The sequence below is a fragment of the Arvicola amphibius genome, chromosome 10, assembly GCF_903992535.2.
Source record: "Arvicola amphibius chromosome 10, mArvAmp1.2, whole genome shotgun sequence".
In the NCBI taxonomy this organism is placed as follows: domain Eukaryota; kingdom Metazoa; phylum Chordata; class Mammalia; order Rodentia; family Cricetidae; genus Arvicola; species Arvicola amphibius.
Window position 1 is genome coordinate 75,413,552 of NC_052056.1, and position 25,787 is coordinate 75,439,338.

The 25,787-nt window shown below is 42.4% G+C and overlaps 1 protein-coding gene across 2 annotated transcripts in view; it reads right to left on the reverse strand.

The window, feature by feature from the left end:
* LOC119824842 (protein HIRA) overlaps positions 1-25,787 on the reverse strand; it is an 89,594-nt gene that overhangs the window by 16,532 nt on the left and 47,275 nt on the right. For both annotated transcript variants that reach the window (XM_038345365.1, XM_038345366.1), the window contains 6 exons: positions 25,423-25,508; positions 19,348-19,542; positions 17,514-17,675; positions 3,895-4,081; positions 2,922-3,026; positions 1,800-1,948 (listed from right to left, as the gene is read on the reverse strand). In XM_038345365.1, the coding sequence (XP_038201293.1) occupies positions 1,800-1,948; positions 2,922-3,026; positions 3,895-4,081; positions 17,514-17,675; positions 19,348-19,542; positions 25,423-25,508 (884 nt within the window). The remainder of the gene's footprint in view (positions 1-1,799; positions 1,949-2,921; positions 3,027-3,894; positions 4,082-17,513; positions 17,676-19,347; positions 19,543-25,422; positions 25,509-25,787) is intronic.

The following is a 25,787-nucleotide window of genomic DNA, read 5'->3' on the forward strand; positions in this document are numbered from 1 at the left end:
AAGAGGAGAGAGGACGCCACGGGACCAGGTGAATGATGCGGAGTCTTCCTTCTACCGAGACCGAGGGCACGACAACTGGGCAGGCAGCCTGCCTGGGCTCTTACAAAGGGACTTCTGTTTGCTCCTCTTCACCTAAAAAGCTACTAATACTGACCAAGGGGTGAGATGCTTCACACAGCTACTGTACCTGATGGTCACCCCAAAAATGTGTCACCAGAGTACCCAGGTGACAGTCTCCTGGCTACAAGTAGCCAGGGAAGTCCAGATAAGGACCTGGAGACAGGCGGGAGGAGGGTGTACCAGCTGCTCCAGTCTGGGCTGTCAGGACAAGGAATGAGAGGTGCATCACTCTATGACAAGAAGTGCTTCACAGCAGCAGCCCTAATGGAGATTTGGTCCTCAAGAAGGCCTCTGCCACCCAAGTATGGCTTCTAAGGTTAGGCCATTGGTTCAGGGGTTACTATAGCTCACATCCTAGCAAAATATTTGGAGCTACCTTCATTATGTCTAACCCAACGAGCCAGGGCACATGGGTTAGACATCAGTATGGACAATTCAACCCAGCGTGAGAATACACCCAACTCTTCCACAATGAGATGTTACTGTATTTTAAGGAGGGAAGGCAAGCAAGACATGTTGATTTACAACTATCTGTTTTCAAAGTATGAATATGAGAAACCTTTGAACAATAGCAGGGAGGGAGTTCTCTTTCTGATGTGATCATCTCTCATGACCGGAGCCGTCCTTTAGCCAGCTCCCAGCAATGAAGCTATGACACGGGCTGCAGCACTGGCAGGGATATTTGTGAACCTTCATGTTAAGACTGTACAGAAGGCCCAGTTCCTGCAGCTATTGCTACAGAAAAGTCTGTGCTGACATCCTTAGGACCCTGCTGAGACATGCCACTTGCCTTGGGACCAGAGACATACAACTGGTGCCCACAGCAGTACCAAACACACAAGGCAGGACGTAGAACTCAGTGAGTTCATGCTAAAGGAAAACCCCAAGAACAGAACTCTGGGATCCTTCAGAACCTCATACTTGAAACTCACTTGTTCAAGGGAATCTTAAGACCTTCAGCTAGGTGGCAGCATTCACACATGACCTCAAGACAGACAACCAAGGATTTAATTGAAATGGTTTTCTGAATGATTACTGTTGTAAAGTCCTAGGAGAAGCATCTGCTACGGTCTTGACTGGGTCCTCGTCATGAGAGCTGATCAGACAGAACATAGCCACATCATAAAGAGAGCTCCCTCCCTGCTACTGGGTACTGTTCAAAGTTTTCTTGTATTCAAACTTATGAAAACAGACATTTGTAAACAAGAGAACCTGGTATGCACCTTAGAAAGAGCTGGTCATCTTCTCAGAGTGAGACAAGAAGGATGGGACTCTCATACTGCTGTAAAAGGCACTGGGTGACAATTTTTCCTCCAGTGCAGTACAGGTTCCAGCCACAGAGCCAGGACTTGCAGCACCATCAGTCTACCACACCCTCAGGACCTTGGATGAAAATCCAGGGCCCAGGGAAAACTGCCTGTCCAGGCCAGGCCAGGCCAGGGACAGACAGGCAGACCTCAGAGAGGGTCTTGCTAGACAGGGTAATAAACCCCAGGCTCAGAGCCTGCCTTGTGAGAGTATGAAGTGGAGGACACTAACACTGACAGTTTTAGGTTCTATAGGGATGAGATGGAGAATTGATATGTTCAGAAGGCCCAGTGGAAGTCTCTATAGGAGCCATCCTCTTCTCGTGGGTCATATTCTATAACTGTGCCTGTGCTGTCCATCACTGCCCTTACCAGCTGCCAGCAGCAGTGAGGACACGGCTGGTGAGCACCGTCTCCCACTCTTTCCCTTCTCGGTTGCACTTCAGGCGACTCAGTCTTATCCCCCCAACAGCAGTCGCTTCATTTTCCACCTCGATGTACATGGAGGGGTCAGAGCTCACCTAAATGAAGGAAAACAAACACATGTCTTTTCAGTTAACAGTGCCTGGACATGTGGGGCACTCGGGGACTGTATGGCAAGCAGAGCTCTGAGGCAGGACAAAAACAACAAAGAATCCAACTAGCTGACTGGCCACCAAAGAGAATAACCTGGGACTAAGGGGACAAGGGACTAGGGTAAGGAGGGACAGGGAAAGAAAGTTACCACGTTATCTCACAGGGGTATAACTTGCCCAAGACCATACTGTAAAGACTACAGTCACACAGAAATGAATTTGGGAGTAAGCCTACAATTTGAAGGATCACTGAAAACTGCAATATTTGATAACCCCAATATGCTCTCCATATTAACTTCCCTATGCAATACTACAATATGACATAACACATATCATGATCTAGTTTAATTAATGCCTGGGTTCAGCCTTATACATATCTGTAGATCTGATATATATCTAAACTTGGTTTCTATATGGAAACCAAGGCAAAATAGCTGACTAGTTTACATGAATGGCCGGCCATACAAGTAGGTGAACTGGAATGGAGGTACTCATAAGCAAGGAACTGAATTCTCTTTACTGACACCAGAAACAAGGAGGGTTCCATGTGGTACTCAGAAGCAGTTCAGGACAGTGAGACTAAACAAACCACAAACCCATGTGTCCTGAAGCTGTCGAGAGTGATGGAAAAGACGCAAAAGGCTTCTCAGAAGAGATGCTAATCTGGACTTGAAGGAGTTGGTGTCCAGATTTGATGGTAAGGGCAGCCCTGGCAGTAGAGACTTAAAAGCAAAACTAGAGAGAGGAAGAGGCATGAGGGTAGGGATAGGACACTAGCAGCCCACCCTAGTCAGCTAGTATCCCTCTAGAAGGGGATAGAGAGCTACTAGAGTAGTCCCCAAGGTGTGACAAGATAGGACTTATAGTAGAGGACAGAGACTGTGTGTGCTTGTGAAGGAGTGGTGGGGCAGGTCCTCACCTGGAGGGTGAACGCTCTCTGCGGGCCTGGAATTGGCAGCTTCAGTGCAAGTGCTGGTGCAGACAGACACATGGCCTCCTTCTCTGCAGACAGGGCAGCTGGAGACTAAAAGAGCCAGAAATATCCCTGAGCCCCACCTCAACACTACAGGGGTAGCATTAGGGAAAGTAAGTCTCCCAGAAGTAAGGACCTAAAGTGAGGCTGGGCCTGCTCCCAAGGCATGTCCACCTACTCTGGAAGACAGAAAGCACAAGGGAATGCTACAAGGATCCCCACCTGACAGATGAGGGGGCTGACATCAGGGGACCAGTTGTGGTGTAGCTATTTCCTCTGAGTACCATCTCGCCATCATGGAACAGAGACTGCTGTGGTGACCTACAGAATATGTTGGCCCCACGTCATGGCAATGAAATAAGCAAAACAATACAGTGATAGCTGGGTCTACAGTACCAGTAATGGAGCTGTTAACATTCCTTCAGTGAAGTTGGGGAAGGGTGTTACTAGACCCTCACCTGATGTTCCAGACACCACACCCTCCCACCACTAGGCTGCACACGATCTTAAGGAATGGGTTAGAGTAAGAGGCAAAACCTAGCCTGAAGACAGGACTCCAGTAATACAGTTTATATACGTGTCACCTATGCTAGGGTAGGACTTCTCAACCACATCAGTGCTTCTGAACCACCTATACTCCTTGTCCATGCTCTTTAAGTAACCCCAGCTGGACTTGGATGGAATTATTTCTTTGATCTGTTGGCACCTATCTGAAGTAAACAGACATTTCTTTTGTCTCCCAGGAAAAGTTTTAACAGGCCTGCTCAAGGTCTAGAAGAGTGGCAGGCAGGTCTGAAGGAACATGGCCTACAAGATACAATGAATGTCTAAGCATCCCACACTAACAAGATACCCCTCCACATGCAAGGGCCTCCCAAGGAGGCAGGGTGGGGCAGGCAACACAGTTCATAGGCCTCACCTGAACAGAGAGAGACATGGGCAGGAGACGAGAATCCTTCCGAGGGCGACCTTTCTTCTTTTTTTCCACCGTCTCTACCTCAAGCTCAGGTTTCCGCTTGGATAGTGAAGAGGGCCTGGCCAGGTGGGCCTTCTCGTCGCTGTCACTACTGCTGTCCAGGAGGTCCCGAGGCCTCGGGTCTTTCAACCTGAAAACAAAGACATCTGTAATCCTGACCACAAGGCCATTTGTTCTGTAATGCTTTTTTTAGATTTGATTTATTTATTTTGTTTTATGTGTATGAGTGTTTTGCCTGCATATACGTATATCAATGTACCGTGTGTGACTGATGCCCTCTAGAGGTCAGAAGAGGGCACCAGACACCCTGGAACTGCAGTCACAAACAGTTAAAAGCCACTGTGTGAGTGCTAGGAATTGAGCCCAGATTCTGTGTGACAGCAACAGAGCTCTTTTGGAGCCATCTCTCTAAACCCCAGACTTCTCCTTAAAAATCTACTTTTCACAAAAGTTAATAAACACTGTAGAGGAGAACTCTAGTTTCTACTCCAACAACGAGCTTGGCAACAGTTTGGTGCATTGTCCAGGAGCCCCACAACCCTGCTGCTAAGTATTTGTTCTTTATCTGTCTGCACTCACTTTCCTTACTTTCGCTTCTTGTGGCACACCAAATTAGTAATTGTGATGGACAGCAGCTAGAGCAGATGTGCTAGAAAAACCGTGATCACAGGGGGCTGGAAGATGCTCCCGACCCCAGTAGTGTGGACAGAGAGCCCTACATCTGTTTAACTGAGGAAGGAGAGGCCCAGGTTTGGACAGTGTTTGGGCGCAGAAGTGGGTCACTCCCATGGAGTGACTACAAGCCATCTTCCTATTTGCCACTTTGCTTTCAGTCTCGTTAGGGCAAACTTTTTTCCTGTGCCCTCAGTCTCCTATGTGTCTGAGTTTGTCTGTACTTGTGTTCCTGACTGTGATGGACACTATGGGATAGACTACTTCTTCTCCCCTAGACTTATTCCTGATTCATTACAAGGATGACAATGCTAACAACTTCTCAATCCTGATTAAAAAGTCTAAACTTGTCACTTTTGCAGGTCAGAATGGCCTTTCAATGTTGGCTGGTCTTCCAAGATTAACACTTGACCTGAACCTCATAGGAGCAGTAGAGGAAATTGTCTTCAGGCCATGGATGGGGTACCCCAACCAAGTGACCTACATAGTTGCCTGGAGAAACCTGGTAGAAGACCCCCCCCCCTTCCTGGATTAAACCATTCTTGCCCAGGCAGGTTAAGGTCTTGGCTGTTGCTGAAGAAGACCCACCCGCCAAGCCCCTTTGGCTCCCAGTCTGGAAATCCTTCACCCAGAGGAGATTTTCCCCTCTCCTCCCTACACCCCTGACCTTATTCCACAGCTGACAATTCAGCTGGCCCCTCCTCCACCAGTCCCAGCTGCTTTAGAGGGGAGACCACCCCTTTGGATCCACAGCCACAGCCTGAGCTGGGGACCATGATCTGTCCCCACAGGGAGGCGGGACCCCCAGACCAAGACAGGACTCAGCCACATCACTATTGGCCCTTTGCTACTAGTAATTTTTACAGTTAAAGAACCGAAAATGCACCCTTCTCAGAAAACCCTAAGGAACTGATTAGCCTCTTTGAGACAATTCTTTTCACCCACCAACCACCTCTTGGGATGATTGTCAGCAGCTTTTGCAGGTCCTCTTCACCTGGCAAGTATGGTTACAGGTATTTGCTAGTATTTGTAGATACTTTTTTCATGGTGGACAGAGGTTTTCCCCATCAAATATGAAATGGCACAGGTGGTGGCGAAGAAGTTACCTGAAGACATCCTGACCAGGTATGGCTTTCCAACCACAATAGAGTCAGACAGTGTTTGTGTTCCATGTAAGTCAGAGTTTAGCCACATTTCTGGGGAGTGACTGGAAGTTATATTTGTGCATACAAACCCCAGAGTTCAGGAAAGGTAGAAAGGATGAACAGAACTCTATTTTTTCTAAAAGATTTATTTATTTATTTATTTATTTATTTATTTATTTATTTATTATGTATGCAACATTCTACTTCCATGTATACCCACACACCAGAAGAGGGCACCAGATCTCATAACAGATGGTTGTGAGCCATCATGTGGTTGCTAGGAATTGAACTCACAACCTCTGGAAGAGCAGTCAGTGCTCTTAACCACTGAGCCATCTCTCCAGCCCCCATGAAGGAACTCTAAATGAGACCCTAACTAAATTGACCTTGGAAACTGGCACGGACTGGGTGGTTCTCCTACCCTTTGCCCTGTATAGGGTCAGTAATTTCCCACCATAGGGAGCTTACCCCGTTCAACATCCTGTTTGTCACACCACCTCCCATCATTCCCAATCTCCAGGCATAATTGCTGGCAGAACTGGATGACCAAACCTCCTTGATGCTATGCAAGAGGTCCAGTGGGCATGCAAGGAAGTCTGGCCCAAGCTCAGGGCCCTCTATGAATCCAGTGTTCTCATTGAACCCATCAGGTTCTGACTGAGGGATTGGGTCTATGTTAAGAGACCCCCATGTTAAGAGTCACTGGAAACCAGACAGAGGGGACCATACGTCATCCTGCTAACCACACCCATTGCACCAATGCAGAAAGCCTAGAAACTCATGGAAATTGAATAGTGCTCAACTGAATCACCCCTGGGTCAAGAAAGAAATTAAAGACTGCCTGGAATTCAATGAAAATAAAGGCACAATGTACTCAAACCTATGGGATACTATGAAAGCAGTGCTAAGAGGAAAGTTCTTAGCCCTAAGTGCCTACATAAAGAAAGTGGAGAAAGCTCACACTAGTGATTTAACAACACACCTGAAAGCTCTAGAACTAAAAGAAGCCAACTCACCCAGGAGGAGTAGAAAACAGGAAATAATCAAAATAAGGGCTGAAATCAATAAAATGGAAACAAAAACACAAAGAATCAATGAAAGAAAGAGCTGGTTGTTTGAGAAAAATCAACAAGATAAACCCTTATCCAAACTAATCAAAAGGCAGAGAGAGAACATCCAAATTAACAAAATAAGAAATGAAAAGGGAGACATAACAGAAACTGAAGAAATCCAGAGAATCACTAGGTCACACTACAAAAACCTGTATTCCACAAAATTGGAAAACGTAAAAGAAATGGACAATTTTCTGGATAGATACCATGTACTAAATCCAAGAACACATTAAAAAAAATCCACCATGATCAAGTCAGCTTCAACCAAGAGATGCAGGGATGTCAAAATACGAAAATCTATCAATGTAATCATCATATAAATAAACTGAAAGAAAAAAAAACATATAATCATCTCATTAGATTTTGAAAAAAATCTAACACTCCTTCATGATAAAAGTCTTAGAGAGATCAGGGATACAAAGCATAATAAAAGCAATATACAGCAAGCCGACAGTCAACATCAAATTAAATGGAGAGAAACTCAAACCGACTCAACTAAAATCAGGAACAAGATAAGGCTGTCTACTCTCTCTATATATCTCTTCAACATAGTTCTTGAAGTTCTGGCTAGAGCAACTAGACAACAAAAGGAGATTAAGGGGATTCAAATTGGAAAGGAAGAAGTCAAACTTTTGTTATTTGCAGATGATATGATAATATATATAAGTGACACCAAAAACTCTACTAAGAAACTCCTACAGCTGATCAATACCTTCAGTAATGTGGCAGGATACAAGACCAACACAAAACAATCAGTAGCCCTCCTGATAAATGATAAATGACAAATGATAAAGAAGCGGAGAAAGAAATCAGAGAAATATCACCTTTCACAATAGCCACAAATAGCATAAAATATCTTGGGGTAACACTAACCAAAGAAGTAAAAGATCTGTTCGACAAGAACTTTAAGTCTTTGAACAAAGAAATTGAAGAGAATACCAAAAAATAGAAAGATTTCCCATGTCCTTGGATAGGTAGGATCAATATAATAAAAATGGCAATCCTACCAAAAGCAATCTACAGATTCAATGCAATCCCTATCAAAATCCCAACACAATTCTTCACAGACCTTGAAAGAACAATACTCAACTTCACATGGGAAAAACAATATGGGAAAAAAAAAATGTCCAGGATAGCCAAAACAATTCTGCACAATAAAGGACTTCCAGAGATATCACTTGACATTACACTCTATCATAGAGCTACAGTAATGAAAACAGCTTGGTATTGGCATAAAAACAGAGACGCTGACCAATGAAATCAAATTGAAGACCTGGATATTAATTCACACACCTATGAACACCTGATTTTTGACAAAGAAACTAAAATTATACAATGGGAGAAAGAAAGCAACTTCAACAAATGGTACTGGCATAACTGCATATCAACATGTAAAAAATGAAAATAGATCCATATCTATCACCATGCAGAAAACTCAAATCCAAATTAATAAAGACCTCAATATAATTCAACCACACTTAACCTGACAGAAAAGAAAGTGGGAAGTAGCCTCCAATGTGTGAGCACAGGAGACCACTTCCTAAATGTAACACCAGTAGCACAGACACTGGGAGCAATAATAAATAAACGGGACCTCCTGAAATTAAGAAGCAAAGGACACAGTCAATAAGACAAAATGGAAGCCTACTGAATGGGAAAAGATCTTCACTAACCCCACATCAGTCAGAGGATTGATATCCAAAATATATAAAGAACTCAAGAAATCAGACATCAAAATTCCAAATAATCTAATTTAAAAATTGAGTACAGAACTAAACAGAGAATTCTCAACAGAAGAATCTCAAATGGCCAAAAGACACTTAAGGAAATGTTCAATTTCCTTAGCTATCAGGGAAACGCAAATCAAAACAGCTCTGAGATACCATCTTACATCTGTCAGAATGGCTAATATCAAAAACACCAATGATAGCTTATGCTGGAAAGGATGTGGAGTAAGGGGAACATTTCTCCATTCCTGGTGGGAATGTAAACTTGTACAACAACTCTGGAAATCAGTATGGTGGTTTCTCAAAAATTGGAAATGAACCTACTTCAGGACCCAGCAATACCACTCTTGAGCATATACCCAAAAGATGCTCAATCATATTACAATATTTATTTATTCAGCTACATTCATAGCAGCATTATTTGTAATAGCCACAATCTGGAAAAAAAAACCTAGATGTTCCTCAACCAAAGAATGGATAAAGAAAATGTGACACATTGCCGGGCGGTGGTGGCGCACGCCTTTAATCCCAGCACTCGGGAGGCAGAGGCAGGCGGATCTCTGTGAGTTCGAGACCAGCCTGGTCTACAAGAGCTAGTTCCAGGACAGGCTCCAAAGCCACAGAGAAACCCTGTCTCGAAAAACCAAAAAAAAAAAAAAAAAAAAAAAAAAAAGAAAAAGAAAATGTGACACATTTACATATTAGAGTACTACTCAGTGGTTAAAAAAAAAAATCTTGAAATTTGCATGCAAATGGATGGAACTAGAATAAAGCACCGAGTGAGGTAATCCAGACCCAAAAAAAATGAACATGGCATGTACTCACTCATAAGTGGATACTAGCTGTAAAGCAAAGAATATTGAGCCTATAGTTCATGATCCTAGAGAAGCTAAGTAGCAAGGTGAATCCTAAGAAAAACATACATAGATCTACCTGGGAAGGGGAAATAGACAAGATCACCTGACAAAACTGGGAGCATGGGGTGGGGAAAGGAGGGAGGGTGAAAGGGGAAGAGGAGAAGAGAAGGGGAGCGAGGAAGAGAACTTGAAGGAACAGGATAGTTGAGATGGAGGAAAGACAGAGGTGAGAGCAAGAAAAGAGATATTTTGATTGAGGGAGCCATTATGGGGGCTAGCAAGAAACCTGGCACTAGAGAAATTCCAAGAAATTCACAAGGATGACCCCAACTAAGATCCTAAGCAATAGAGGAGAGGGTGCCCAAATTGGCCTTGCCCTGTAGGCAGATTGATGAATATCTTAAATATCACCATAGAACTTTCATCCAGCAACGGATGAAAACAGATGCAGAGACCCACAGCAGAGCACTGGGCTGAGCTCCCAAAGACCAGTTGAAGAGTGGGAAAAATGAGAATATGAGCAAAGAGATCAAGACCATGATGGGGACTCCCACTGAAACAGTTTATCTGAGCTAATCAGAGCTCACTAACTCCAGTCAGACAGGGAAGGAATCAGCATAGGTCCAAACTAGTCCCTCTGAATGTGGGTGACAGTTGTATGGCTGGGGCATACTGAAGGGCCACTAGCAATGGCACCAAGATGTATCCCTACTGCTTATACTGGCTTTTGGGGAACCTATTCTCTTTCAATGGATACCTTGCTCAGCCTAGATATAGTAGGGAGGGCCTTGGACCTTCCACAAAACAATGTTCCTTACCCTCTCTGAGGAGTAGACTGTGGGGGTGGGGTGGGTGGTAGATGGAGAGAAAGGGAGGAGGGGAGGGAGTCGGAACTGGGATTGGTATGTAAAATGAAAAAAAGATAGTTTGTTTTCTTTTTTTAAAAAAAAAAAAAAAAGTAAAGAAATTAAAAAAGGAAAAAATCACCTTGTCCTATACCCCCGACCCAATCCTGAAACATCAGGACATGTTTACTTTTTTTTTCTTTAAAAACTTGATGTGGGTTGTCCTTCTGTATATGTGTTGCTTTTATTGGCTAATGAATAAAGCTGTTTCAGCCAATGGCTTAGCAGAGTAAAGCCAGGAGGGAAATCTGAGCAGAGATATAGAGAAAAAAAAGGCAGAGTCATGTCAGACACCAGCCAGTCACCAAGGAAACAAGACATGTAGAAAATAAGCTAATGCCATGGCCACATGGCAATATATAGACTCAAAGAAATGGGTTAATTTAAGATGTAAGAGCTAGTTGGGAATATGTCTGAGCCATCAGCCAAACAGTGTTGTAATTAACATAGTTTCTGTGTGATTATTCAGGTCTGGGCAGCTGGGAAACAGAAATACTGTTTCTGTTTACAAAAACTCACCCTCCCCAGAGTTCGGGGCTACTTCCTTCCATCCACTGTGTTGGAGTGCTGGGTTGCGGACCAGGCTCAAGCATGTCAATAAAGACCCTTGTGTGTTTGTATTAGAAACCAGCTCAGTGGTGGTCTCACTGAAGGTCTAGTGACATGGGTATAACAAGTTGATGTTCAATAACAGTAAGAGAGCTGAAAAACTGAGAAGCAGCAGTTCTTCCTAGACCCATCCAAAGACGAAGATGCCGGTTACATACTAGACACGGAGTGTGGGCAAACTCAAGTTAAAACTGTTGGAGACTAGTGACAGAAGCTACACACTAATTATTTTATTTCCAAGGACCCTTCTAGATTTCCAGTCAAGGAGGTGAAAATACCCAATGGCTTGGGGGAAGGCAACCATTTTGAAAAATGACCCTTCCATTCTCCAAAACAATAACCTGCCCTCAGGAAAACTATTCTACCAGAGTCTTGCTCACTGTGGGTAGGGCAAGCAAGTAACCAAATACAAAAGCCTCCCAGGCCCCTCTAGTCCTGCTAAGGAATTATTTTAAAAGACGATAGATAAGCCCATGGGATAAAGCCTAGGGATTCTGGTCCATCCACAAAAGGGACAAAATCAATCATCAGATTCTAGAATGGCTTTCTTGACACTTGAAAACCAGAAGTCAGGAAGCTTCTTAGTAAGCAGACAGGGACAAGAGGCTTTAGATAGGTTCATGTACTTTCTGCTTAACCATTTCAGAAGATCAAATTCTTGAACCTTCTCCAAGATAAAATCTTGGTGGACTTTTTCTTCAACAGAGGGAGCTCTTTGGAAAGACTTTCGAATCTTGGGGTGGGAGGTACAGTTCCTATTTCTAGAAGCAAACAACTTTCCTTAATTTGTCTGGACTATTCAATCCCACAGAAGAGCCCAAACCAGCCAATTCTAGGGAAGAAAAGGAACTCATCGTACCATTAAACATATAAAAAGTCTGATTTTCCAGACAAACTTGGATCCCAGCTCTGGATCTCCAACTGGGGAATCTTTCTCTTGGTTTGCTTTGATATATATATATATATATATATATATATATATATATATATATATATATATATATATATATATATATATATTTGTGTGTGTGTGTGTGTGTGTGTGTTTATTTTCAATAAAACTTGGCTTTTCCTGTTTCTGCCTTTCTCTTCTTTAAAGCAGCAGAAAAGAATGCCTTCTTAAAGACCCAGACATCACCATGACAGCATCAATACTGCACCACCACAACAAGCTGCTATAGAAGATTACAACTGAGAGAACTGTTTTGGGGAACATTCAAAGATAACTGAATAGACAGAACAAAGTTGCCATACAAAATGATGCTTCCAACACCTAGTTACAGAAACACAAAACATAGCCTATACAATAAAAAATTATAAATCATGATAAAAAATAAATGAAACCTAACAATAAAAACAACAAACAAAAACCAAAAAGACAAAGATAAATCCCAAAACAAAAGACAGCTTCAAAAAGAAAAAATATAATCCGGGCATGGTGGCACACCTTTGACCCCAGCACCTGGGAAGCAGAGGCAAATGGATCTTGGTAAGTTCAAGACCAGGCTGGGCTATATAGCAAGTTCCAGTTCTACCACTGATATATAGAAAGATCCTGTCTCAAAAAATTAGAGTCAAATTTAGATATGACAGAACTTCTAGAATTACCAAATTGTAAAGTTTTAAAGAGGCATCCTTAACATACTAATGCAATGGCAGAAAATGTCAAAAAGATAATGTTGTAATGAATGATAATGACAACAGCTGAGAATAATATCAGTAAAACTTTCCAAAACCAAGGAAAGACAGCCAACTATAGATCCAGTTTGTTTAGAGAACATTAAATAACAAATATCTAGACCTAGACATAACATATTCAAACTGCAAAAAACTCAGGACAAAAAAAAAAATCCTAGAAGGTGGGCAGGGTGTGGAACCATCTTCCAAGTGTCTTGCTTTCTACCTGCCACACTGTGAACCACTCTTCTCTTTTTGAGAAAGTGTTTTGGTTTCGCTTTGCTTTTCTATCAAGGGTAGCTATCTTGATCCCTGCTTTGGCCTCTCTAATGGACTGCACCCTAGAACTGTAAGCCAAATGAACTTGCTCCCCTAACTTGTCCTTGTAGTACTTGTCACAGCAACAGCAACAAGGTGGACAGCCAGAGAACAACAGATCATGTGTGGGACAGAACTAAGCTTTGGTAAGTATAAGAAAACAGAAACAACCTCTTTTATCCTGATCTGACCACAAGCAAACACAGCTAGAAATTAACTATAGAAATACACAGTCATCAAAATTAACAAAACACTATAAAGTGACAAATGGGTCCATTAAAAAATTCATAGATTTAAATGAAAACACAATGTAACAAAACCTATGTGATGCAAATTAAAGTATTTCTTAGAGAGAAGTTTATAGTGACAAGTGTCTACATTTAAAAAAATAAAATAAAATAAACCTCATAAATTAAATAATGATGTGACTCAGGGCCTTGGGAAAAACAACGAGTATAAGCAAAACCCCAAATCAGCAGACAGAAAAAAATAATTAAGCTCATCAGAGTAGCAAGTAATGAAAAGAAAATACAAAAAGACAAAAAGCAAAAAGAGTTGGTTCTTTGAAGAGAAAAACAAGATTGACAAACCCAAGCTAGTGAGAGGGAGACAAACAGGGAGTCATGACAACAGATAACAATGACATCCAAAAGGCACTAGCACATACCTTAAAAACGTATCGTCTGCTAAATTGGAAAATGAATAGAAATAGATGAATTTGTAGATGCATAAGCCAAGATGATATAAATGATTTAAACAGATCAATAATAAGTAATGAGACTGAAACAGTAATAAAAATAAATCTGCCAAATAATGAAAGTCCAGGCACAGAGAAATGCACTGCAAAATTCTACTAGACAAGAGGCTGACAATTTGGCTCAACAAATAAAAGCACCTCAAAACTGATGTCCTGAGTGCAATCCTGGGAACTCACACTGTAGGAGAAAATTATCCCTGAACTTTACATGCATAAAGTGGCATACGCATGCCCATATATACATACATACTACACTAAATAAATCATCATAATAAAATAATTTATTAAACTACTTTGAGACTCTACCTCACCCCAGTCAGAACAGATATCAAGAAAACAAATAATAAAACAAAACAGTGGTGAAAATGTGGGAAAAAGAAACCCTTATTCACTGTTAATATGAGTAGAAACTGGTACAAACACTCTGAAAATTAGTGAAAGGCTGGGCCGTGATGGCGCACATCTTTGATCCCAGCACTCAGGAGGCAGAGGCAGGAGGATCTTTGAGTTCAGGGCCAGCCTGGTCTACAGAGTGACTTCCAGAACAGCTATGACTATTACACAAAGAAACCCTGTCTGGGGGAGAAAGAAAGGGAGGGAGGGAGGGAGGGAGGGAGGGAGGGAGGGAGGGAGGGAGGGAGGGAGGGAGGGAGGGAGGGAGGGAGGGAGGGAGGGAGGCAGGCAGGCAGGGAGGCAGGCAGGCAGGCAGGCAGGCAGGCAGGCAGGCAGGCAGGCAGGCAGGCAACTTGCTCTGAAGACATGGAAAAATTGAGCTGAACAGTAATGGGTCCTTCTTCCTTGCTGGCTAGTCCTCAAAAGCCAGGAGGTGCTACCATAGCTGATGGGACAGAACTGTCATCAACAACCTTACTCAGCTGTGGGCCCTACGTGCATACTAACTACTTAAGAAGATCTGCCCATGGGCACAAAGTGGCAAATCTGTTATGGTGGTACCAAACAGTAGAACTGAGGCCCACTCTACAGGACATGCTATAACTTTCAACAAAAGCCTGTGGCTAGAGAGCACAGACCTTACTCAAGACATTACAGGGCTGTTTTGCTAAATGGATGATGTGCCTATCAAACTTTCTTCAAATCCTTATGTTTATGTTCATAGATTAGTGCTGTTGCCAGCATTGATCAAAGATGCTTCTTTCTGTAGTGGGCAGTAAGAGACAATTGGTCAAAGTACTGAGAAAAAGTGGATGCTGAAAGTCATCCACAAATGGGGAGGTAGATCACACTGTATCTAAACAGCTGGAAAGTCTCCTAAGAACTTGGGACACAGCTACTGAGAAGAGACCTGGTCTTCAGTAAAATTGCCAACTCAAGGTGATCCTCTGCTGAAGGAAATGGTGACTGTCCATTAGAACCAGGAAGGCCATCTTGACAGACCTCACAAGGAGCACAAGGCCTTGGCGCCTATAGAGCTCTGCTCTTCTCTCTAGTCAGTATTCAATTCATTCAGTTCAGAATCCTCTCCATTTTCCAAACAGATTTCAGGACCTCCATAGGCCTGTGACCTCCTCCTCAACAACTGCCCCACCAAATATTCCTTGAGGGATTTCCTGTGAGGCCTGTGTGTCCTCTAGGAACCATAGGCTTTAAATTTCAAGGACTTTTTAGTGATCTGTTTTTAGTTGTCTGTTTTTAGCAGCAAATCTAAGAAATAGTTGTCTAGCTATACATATATTTGTTTTCTTTTAAAGAGTTTTCTAATTTTAGTTCTTACATATAGTTCTTTGATCCATATTGACCCAGTATTATATATAAAATATTAACATATTTTAAAGACTTTAAGTGTATTTATTTTATAACCCCCTCCTAACAATTCCATGATCAGATCTGTCAAATCCTAAACTTTGTGTTCTTTGCATTTCTAGATGATAGATTCTCTCTCCCTCCTTCCCTCGTGTCCCTCTTCTCTCTCCTACTGCCATGACCCCTCTGTCTCTGCTTCCAGAGTGCGGGGATGACAGGCGTGTACCATGCCAAGCTGCACGGCTTCCTCGCATGTTTTATTACTTCAGATCCAAGTCCATCCAGGTAATAGTTTATTGGTGGCAAAACAGAAAAGTAACTCCATATTTACACCTTTGCCAAGTGCCTCTAGATGTTAACAGAGCAAAATCCTCTTTTGTGTTCATTTCCTGGGTTGGTGATTCCTAGATACCTAAACCTGGGACTAGTTCAGACAATCCAACTTCTCTGCATGTTCCTGAAACACCAGTTGGGTTTTTTTCTAGGACTCAACTCAAAGTGGCACTGCTTTTTTCTTGGTGCGGGGGGGGCACGTTTCTAGACAGGATTTCTCTGTGTAACAGTCCTGGCTGTCTTGGAACTAGATCTATAGACCGGGACTGCCTCTGCCTCCTGAGTGCTGGGATTAAAGGCATGCACCACCACTGCCCAGTCAGATCTGCACTTTTCTAAGCAACTTGACTTTATAATAGTGACTCAGTTGCAACACCTATTTATCTTGAACTGATGTGGCCATCAAAACTCAAGGTCCTTTGGTAGTCTGTCACCAAGCATTCACAGTGTGGTATAGTCCACTGCTCTAGATTTTTGATCACTCAACAGATTTTAGGTCCTGGGTGCTGTGAATAACCACATATTTTAGAGATTTGGGTTTGTTTGTTTGTTTTGAGACAGGGGTCCTATAGGGCCCTGGGTGGCCTAGTATTTGCTATGTAGACCAGGCTGGCCTCAAACTTTCAGCAGTTCTCCTGCCTCTGCCTTATAAGTGCTGATCTAGCATCTCAAAGTGATTAGTTGCAAGGTTTCTCTTTATGGCTAGATAGAGAAATTAGTAAATAAAAAGATGACATGAAAATGTTTACATGTGAATATAAAAATGATTACATCAGATTGGAATACTAGATTCAACAACTTAACAAAGCAGCAAACCTGTGCTGACCTCTTGGGATTATACTCCAAGAGCAAACCAGAATCACACAAGCAGTTATTAGACAGGAATATCTCAGGAACAGCCCACTGTAGTTTCAGACACACCAACTTCAAGAACAGATCTCATACAAATGTTGATCTTACTGGACATCTATTGGCTATGTGAACATCACAATACATCTGGCCAACATCCCTGCACTTAACTGTAGGTAACATATCCACAAGTGGACAACTCTTACGACTCACTGAAAGAAGGTAGCCTAGCCCATGACTACTTCTTTTATTCCCACTCACAGGACATGCAGTGAGTTCTTCTCTGTAGGCAGTCAAATTCAGTGCCAATGACAGAGGCTTGCTCTAGCTACCTCAGGACACACTTCCACAACTCCAAGAAATTAAAAAGCAAACAAACAAAAAAAAAAATCACAGCCTATGTATTTTGGCTGATGTATGTTAGGAAGATAGAAGGAATAGACACGCCATACCAAGTCTGCAGAACTTAAAAGGCCATATGTCCTACAAAGACTTCATTTAAATCCCTTGTGTCTTACATTTCACCTTCTGAGCAGAAGCCCTTGACCTGCTCAGTGTAACTGTATCCAATATCCAACCCTTCTATTTCTCCAAGCATATTTATGTTCTCCTTCTCAGCAAACTCTGGGATCCATTCATCAGGCTAGAATGCCTGGTTCTTATGCCTCCTCCCTTTGCTATCCTTAGGCCACAGCCTCCTCCCAGTAGCCCCTTCCAGCCACCTCCCCACTTTTAGCAGTCACTCACTTCTTTCACTCACAGAGGTCTCTGGAGTCTTGCTCTCCTACCCGAGCCAGGACACACAGAAGATCTGGGGGAAGGACAACATCTACCACGTACCTCTCAACAGCTGGTGGAATCACACTGGTCAAGGAAGGAGCACCTGGTGTGGCTTTGGACCGCTCTGTGAATCGGGAGTCAAATGCTTTCATGGGTTCAATCTTGGATGGGGTTGTTAACACGGAGGGTGACAATGCAGCAGGAGTAGAGGTAGCATTCATACTGGGAAATAAAGATGGGAGGGTCATCAAACACATGTGACAAAGGAGCCTATCTAAAGAAGCATAAGCATCAAACTTCTTTCTACAAGAAGCCTCAAAATATAATCTACTTTTTTTTAAGTTCAAGGGCAAACACATTCACATTTTCCCTTTTGTGTCATACTGACAGTTTTTGGAGTTGGACTAAATACTGGGTCTCCACAACCTGAGTACAGCATGTCCACCCCAAGTGACTCAACCACTAGCTTTGCCACTTCCACAGGATCTCGAGGGAGCAAAGCCCTCATTGGGGTCTTGAAGTCCTGGCCTAATCCTTCCTTTCACCTTCAGTCTAGTCCCCTATATCCTAAGTGGCCCCACCCATTGCTCACTGTGGAACAGCTTGTCCAGCCTTCTTCCTGCTCCAATTCCCAATTCCTGAGCAAAGCTACTGGGCTTTGGCTTACCTTAAGAAGGTTACTCTACTTCCATCTGCCTACACCCCATTCTCATACCAGATGCCGGCAGCCATCCCCGATGGTACTGTTTTCCTACTCCATGATCTCTAGTTCCAACCCACAAAACACTGCTCAGCCCTGGTGGCACCTATCCTTCCCAGACACCCTTTGCTTTGCTTCCTAAATACCGTGCTGTGCCGTACTATCTCCTCTCTGATGTATACTCATCATTTCTTATGGGCAGTGACAATTGTTACTTGGTGCCATCTTCCTAGAGCCCAGAAAGCAGTAACCCAAAATTTGCTCCACTGACAGAGAAGCATTCTCCTTTATCAGATATAAGTAGTAAGTGGTGTTTAATTTCGGGCCCCACTACCTATTGGAAATATCTTCTTAAATGTAAGTCACAAAGTCTTCTGTCTCCCCTCTGAGAAAAGTCCAGTCTAACTAGTTCAGAATAGGAACCCAGCCTTCTTTCTCCCCCCCCCCGCCACCCATCTTTTCTAACCCATCTAAGGGACTAAGTACTGTTTGTGTCATTGTCCTGGCTACCAGCCTTCTCTGATTGTCTTGTATGGATCTGTGAAAAACACTTTCTGAAAAATCTCAATGAAAGCTGTTTGCTAAACCTCCCAATGAACAAGCAGCCCTTTCTGCAAAATGACCCTGAGTTCTCTCTGGAGGGCAAGCACCTGCCAATCAATGTTCTGTATATACCTGGTCCTTACAGTGTATAGCCCAGAGTGGGAATGTGGCCAATATTCACTCTCGGTTCTTACCTATGTTCCTCCAGTTCTGACTAGATATAGTGAGCAGTGAAGAAATGGACAGTGGATAAATCTGATTCTAAGTATGATGGGAAATCTACATGCTCATAGGATCACCTTGGCAGTGGTGAACTGTGGAACTCACAGCACAACGTAGATCAAAGCCAGAAATGTCAGGCTATCTCCAGTCTAGATTTCCAAAAAGTAGGATCCTGTCATTGGCAATATGCACTGGCATGTCCCCAAACCTTTGTAGCTTTACCTTCAGCCAGCTTCTCTGTCAAGTCCACATAGCCTCAAGGACTAAAAAACAAATCCTCCCATCCAAGATACTCATTTGAAACCAAGTATTTCTTCCCTTTTCTAGTGAAGCCATGAACTAAGAATAAAACATAATTTTTATTCCTGGAACCATGTCCCAAACCCGAACTTTCCCCAAGGAGATGACTGATCACTGGTATCTACTAACCTGTCCTTACTGACAGACTCGCCTGTAGGCCTGGCACAAGTGGCTGCCACGGGCTCTGTGCAAGGCTTTGAGGTGCCGAAGGAGGGGGTACTGGAGTCCAGTGGCAGTAGCTGCTGACTGCTAGGAGAGGAGAGCATGGTGCCTGCTAGGGAGCTGGAGAGTGGGATGCTGTTAAAGAATGCCGTGGAGAAGTCCCTGCCATTAACAAGGAAAAGTCAATCAGCACAGAAATGTCACATCTTGCATTTTATAACTTCTAAGTAACATTTGTCTGGGTCTTGAGGCATGGGTAACATGGAAAGTTAAGTTTTAAAAATGAAGGCAGAGGCAGGTGGATCTCAGTGAGTTCAAGGCAAGCCTGGTCTACAAAGAGGCCTGATCTACAGAGTGAGTTCTAAGACAGGCAGCTCTATACAGAGAGAAACCCTGTTTCCAAAAAGAAGAGTTTAAAAAAATGAAACCCTTAATATACTGTTTAATTGACTCTAAAGTAAAGTAGTAATACACATAAGACTGCAAAAAAAGACAACCAGGCTCCTCAGTACAACTTTTAGATGGTACTGAGCCTACACTGCACCTATAGTACCTACAGCAGCCTCCCTTTTGTTTGAGGGGCTATAGGCTTCCCTACTGAATGGGCATGTAATTTACTTAACATAGCCTCTACTGAGAAGCAGGTTTGCCTTTCTGCTTCTGAGACATACTGCCCCAACAGGAGATATAAGTGTTGAGACTAAGGAACTTGGAGTAGACTATCCAGGGTAACTCTGGCTAATTGCAACTTGTGCACTCGGTCACTTCCACTGTGCCTCAAGTGCTCATCTGCCAAGTGCCTGGACTCTCTCCAATGGATTAGGATCATGACTAAAAAATACTGTGTAGTACATATATAGAGCTCATAGTAGCTGCCCAAAGATATGGAGCTGTGTAATGTGGGATATAATCAGAAAAACATAGTGAGATTAGCAAATGTAATGTTTACACGTGGTCTTGAGAAGCATTTCTAAAGCTCTCTCTTTAGTGGTTAAGTCACAAACCACTTAGGAGAGTACCTGTTTCCCCACAACCTAACAGGTTTTCTTTTGGTTGGCATGCTAGTGTAGTGGTTATGCTTATTTGTTAGTTGGTTTCGTGACACTGGGATAGAATCCAGAGCCTTACACATGCAAAGCAACTGCAATAACACTGAGCCATGATGTTTTTATTTTGATAAAAAGTGTTAGTAAGTTACCCAGACTAGCAATGAACTCTGTAGCCTAGACAGGCCTCTTGAGTAGCCAGAATTACAGGCCTGCCCTCCAAGACCCCCCACTTAACAGTTTTATCAATTTCTTGCTATCTGTCAATTGATGAATAATTAGCATTTTACTACAGTTATCTTGATATAACGTTAAAATTTTTCATACAGAAACACCTGACTTAGAAGAAGGAAACAAATGAGAGTAAGTTTTTTTGTTAGTTTAAGATTTTAGCCTGGCTAAAACAATGTCATTTTGGTTGTTTTAAACCTAATGTAATTCATGGAAAACAACTTTAACCTCTAATATTATAAAAGTGTTTCTTTATGGACTCTTATAAAATTATAAAGTTTTAAGGCCAGGCATGGTAGCACACACCTTTAACATCACCAATCTTGAGGCAAAGAAAGGTGGATCTCTTTAAGTCTGAAGACAGCCTGGTCTACGTATCAAATTCCAGGCCAGTCAAGGCTGCATAGTTAGACCTTGTCTTTCAAAACAAATGTTTTAAGTGAGAAAAGAAGAAAAGAAACACTAAAACAAGTAAAAAAAAAAAAACTGCTAAGCTGTAGACATTTCTACTCTTAGATTGCTAAAGGGGTGAGATTCAATGTGGTTTCTATGGTGACAAGCCATCCTGGCTTCATTTACATAATTGGCCAATGCTTCATCACTAATTGAGACACTGGCTTTAACACTCCTTTCAAGGTAGGCATGGTGATGCACACCTTTAATCCCAACACTCACGAGGCAGAAGCAGGGGTATCTCAGTGAGTTCAAAACAGCCTGGTCTACATGATGAGTTCCAGGCCAACCAGGGCTACATAGTGAGACCCTGTTTTGTTGTTGTTGTTGTTGTTGTTGTTTTGTTTTGTTTTGTTTTTTTAATTCCCTTGAAGTGTGTAGTGAGATAACTCAGTTGGTAAACTACTTCCCACAAAAACCAAGGGGACCTGAGTTGAGATCTCCAACAACCACATAAAAAGCCAAGCACCATGCCATGCACCTGCAATCCCAGTGCTGGGGAGGCAAAGACAGAACATTTGATGTCTGCTGCCAGTCTAGCTGCATCAGTAAGCTCCACGTTCAGGGAGAAATCCTGTCTCAAAAAATACAGTAGGGAACAACTGAGGAAGACACCCTATGACAGCTTCTGCCTCCACACGCATGTACAAATACTTGCACATGCACACCAACAGCCACACGCAAACTTCCTTGAATATTTGGGCTTTTTCTAGAAATTATATTATATTCCATTGGTCTGCCTACTCACATGTCAGTACCTCCCTGATTTAAAATTCCTGGTAGAGTTAGTTTTCCCTAATCAACCCCTTTTTTTCCTTCTGAAATATCTCTAACATTACTATTTCTCCATATAACTTCAGAATAACCTTTATAATTCTGAAAACTAAGGCTATTTCTCCTGATTCATATTAAACTTGTTTAGGAATAACTGGCAGTCTTGATGTTGAGTCATCTTAGCTAACCAGTAGCAATCTTTCCAGTTTTACTTTGAGTTTTCTTTAGGTCTCTCAGAATTCTGAGAGAAGAGCATGTGTCTGCACACATGCAGGGCAAAGGGTCCATGTCAGATATCTTGTCCATCACTCTCCATCTTTTTCATTTTTAGACACCATCTTTCTCACTATACCAGGAGCTCACCAATTTAGCTAGAATGGCCAGCCAGTAAGCCCCCCCCCCCCCCCCCCACGGACACACACACACACACACATACCTGGATGTTACTTGGATGCTGGGAATAGGAACTCAGGTCCCCATGCTTATGCAGCAAGTACTTTATCCACTGAGCATCTCCCCAGCCCACTAAGTAAAATCCTTAAATTTTTTCCAGATTTACATTCTTAGCTGGACCTGGTAGTGTACATCTATAAGCCCTGATATTCAGGAGGGTAAGGTTAAAAGGTTATTTGTACCTCCAAGTTCAAGACTGGCTTGGGCAACACAATAAGATGCTGTCTTTAAAGAAAGGGGGATAGGGGTGTCATTTGTGAATGCAGTTGCTTCCTTTATACCTTCGACAGGCACTGCTTCTAAAGGCAGTACTTGACCTCGTCTCAGCTGTACCCATGGGGCGCACTCTCAAACACACACGCTCTCACTCATGGAGTTTCTTCAGGGCTGGGTCCTACTATGCAGTCCAGATTGCCAAACACATAATCATCCTGCCTCTACTTCCTAAACACCGCAATAAATGACAAGCAGAAGACAATGTGCTTTATTGTTTTCTTTTGCTACCCACAGCATTCCCAGGGATATTTCTCTAGATCATATCATCCTTGAATAACAACACGTTTCATGTTCTCCTTTGGAACTCAGTGTTGAGCAACTACAAAAAGCCTCAAGATGAATGTTAAATTATAATCAGGGGAGTAAAAAGGCATTCATTTCTAGATGTGATAGGAAAGCAGACTGCTTACCAGTTTATGAAGCTGCTATCTACTTTAATTTCATCAAATCTGAAGTCAGAACAATGATGAATTTTATCAAAATGTCCCTTAAAACAGCTATGGAAGTGATTATTCCATCTGTTTGTTTCAGTCAGTTGATGCTGAGACTTAACTATTTCCGACAATTTTGAACATTCTTACTTACCTAAAATAAGTCTTATTTGATTGTATTATTAGATTTGTTTTTGTTTTTCTGAGATTGGTAAGCTGACCTGGATGGCCCGGAACTCCCTAAGTGAATAAGACAAGTATAAAACTCAGAGATTTCTGCCTTCCTCTGCCTCTCAAGTGCTGGAATCAAAGGCACGCACCACCACGCCCAGCCCTGATAATAGTTAGCATCTCAAGACTCTATAAGGTTCTCCTCATTACTGTGTTATTTAAAATTTGGCACTGATATCCAGAAACTACAGTGCCTGAAATTAAGTTCTTTGTGGTGACCAAGTCTATGCTGCCCAAGCCTGAGATCAAGTGCTCCCCTGCCTCAGTCTCCTGAATAGTTGGGACTATGTTATATACTATGGTAAATTGCTATTTGTGCTACATTTGGATCTAAGTTTCCATTTATCTATGTACTAGAATATACATTACAATTCTCCTGTAAAGTCTTCCTAATCTGGTGGCTTTAAGGAGGGTGAACGCAACTTCTTTTCTAGAAATATTTCAAATTTGGGGATTTTATTTATACTTATATATACATATATAAACTTATTTTTCAGAGTTTATTCTCTCATCCTTTTGACTTTGTGGGTTTTTGTTTGTTTGTTTTCTTGTTTTGTTTTTCTAGGCAGAGTTTCTCTGTGTAACAGGCCTAGCTGTTCTGGAACTCCCTTTATAGATCAGGCTGGCCTCAAACTCAGAGATCCACCTGCCTCTGCCTCCCAAGTGCTGGATTAAAGGTGTGTGCCACCAGCACCAATAACTTGCTGTATTTCTATTTGTTTTGACATAGGAATCAGAAAGGTAGTAAGTCCTAACAAAAATAATCAAGTTCTGATACCAGAACTAAGTGCCTAGTAATAGAAAGCTGACCCAAGGATTTCCTTTGCCTCTTCATTGTTGCAGACCTTTCGTGTAAGCTATGAATCAAAGTGCACCGCCATCATCTCTTTCCCCACCACAGGCCTGCAGCATTCACAGCACATTTCCACACTTGATTCTAATGAACGTTGAGCAGATGGCCTCACCCCTATAAAGGGGTGTGGAGGTAGTGAAGATTAAATCACCACTCTGAGAGGAGTCAAGAGAGCAGGTTCTGAACAGGTAGCTGGTACACCTAGCCTGAGAGTTAGGGTTAGCACAACAAATGAAGGCTCTAGCATCAAGGGAAATGGCTCAATGGTTAAAAACTGGCTGTTCTTCCAGAGGACCCAGGTCCAATTCCCACCACCCACATGGCAGCTCACAACTGTCTATAATTCCAGTTCCAGGAAAGCTAACACCCTCATGTATACATGAATGCGGACAAAACACCAATGCATATAAAATTTTAAAGTGTAAAAGAAACGATTACATAGTCTCTGTGAAAGACTTCCTGATGCCCTGAGCAGAACCAGACAGACAGCTGGCATGCGTCTACCACTTTCATCACAGGACTTAGCATCCTTTGATTCAGCATGTCATTTTTAGAGACCAATCAGTACAAACACAAGCCTGACTGCACATATCGTCCCTGCCTCCCCAGAGCAATCGATGTATCTCAGAGTCCTGCCCTCTATCCACCAGTTCAACTTCAGGAATTACCCAAGAGGACAGTGACATGTGTGTTCAAAGATTAACAGTCACAAAAACTGGACACACAAGTCCACAATAAAGGAGCTGGTTCGTTAACTCGTGGTGCATTCAGACAACAGGAATCTGGATAATCAGCAAGCAATGCTTCAGAGGACTATTTATTCAGTGGATGAGAGGTCAAGATACAGTAACAAGTGGGGAAAGACTGGAAATACAGATATCAAGATGATAACAGAAGCTGGAGAATGAATGATATCCTCTTCTTTGAACTTTTTACTATCTTTCTAATTTTCCAACTATATGTCTTTCATAATATGGGAAGAACAATTATAAAAGGAAGAAAGCATAACTTCCTTTCTTGTCCTGTAGTGCCTTGTCAGCAGCAAGGCAGAGTAGACAGCAAATGGAGACATCCTGGCCTTGGACCACTCAGTCTCTACCCTTCCGCGTGTGTCCAGAGTATATGGGGAGCTCTCTGGGGATCACAGGGCTTTGAGCCTGTGGCAGCTGGACCTGACTCTCCCCCACTTCCATATTGGCCCCAGAGTTTTCCAAGACCCTAACTGGCTAATTGACAAAAGAAGAGAAGACCTCCCCATACAAGGTCACAGAAAGCTTGGTGAATGAATGAGTACCCAGTGTCCAGCTGTGCTATGCAGAGAGGTGTGATTCTCCTCCGACCATCTGCTGTCCGTGTTTCCACTTGTTTCTTCAAAAGATTCTGGCAAAGTAGAGTCAAATAAGTCAATACAAAAAATTCAACTAACCATGTCTATCATATCAAAAAATATTAAATATCAAAAAATAAAGCTGTTTTCTCTTTTCTCTTTATGATGAAATAAATATGAACTATATAGTATTGGCAGCTGCAGAATCTATGTTACACAACAGAACTCTAGGACTGAGACATGGTGTGCATGCTGTGCTATAAGGCCCTGGTACCCACTCTTCTCTCTGCTCCTGAATTTGACTATTTATATTGTAATTGAGCAGTATTTGT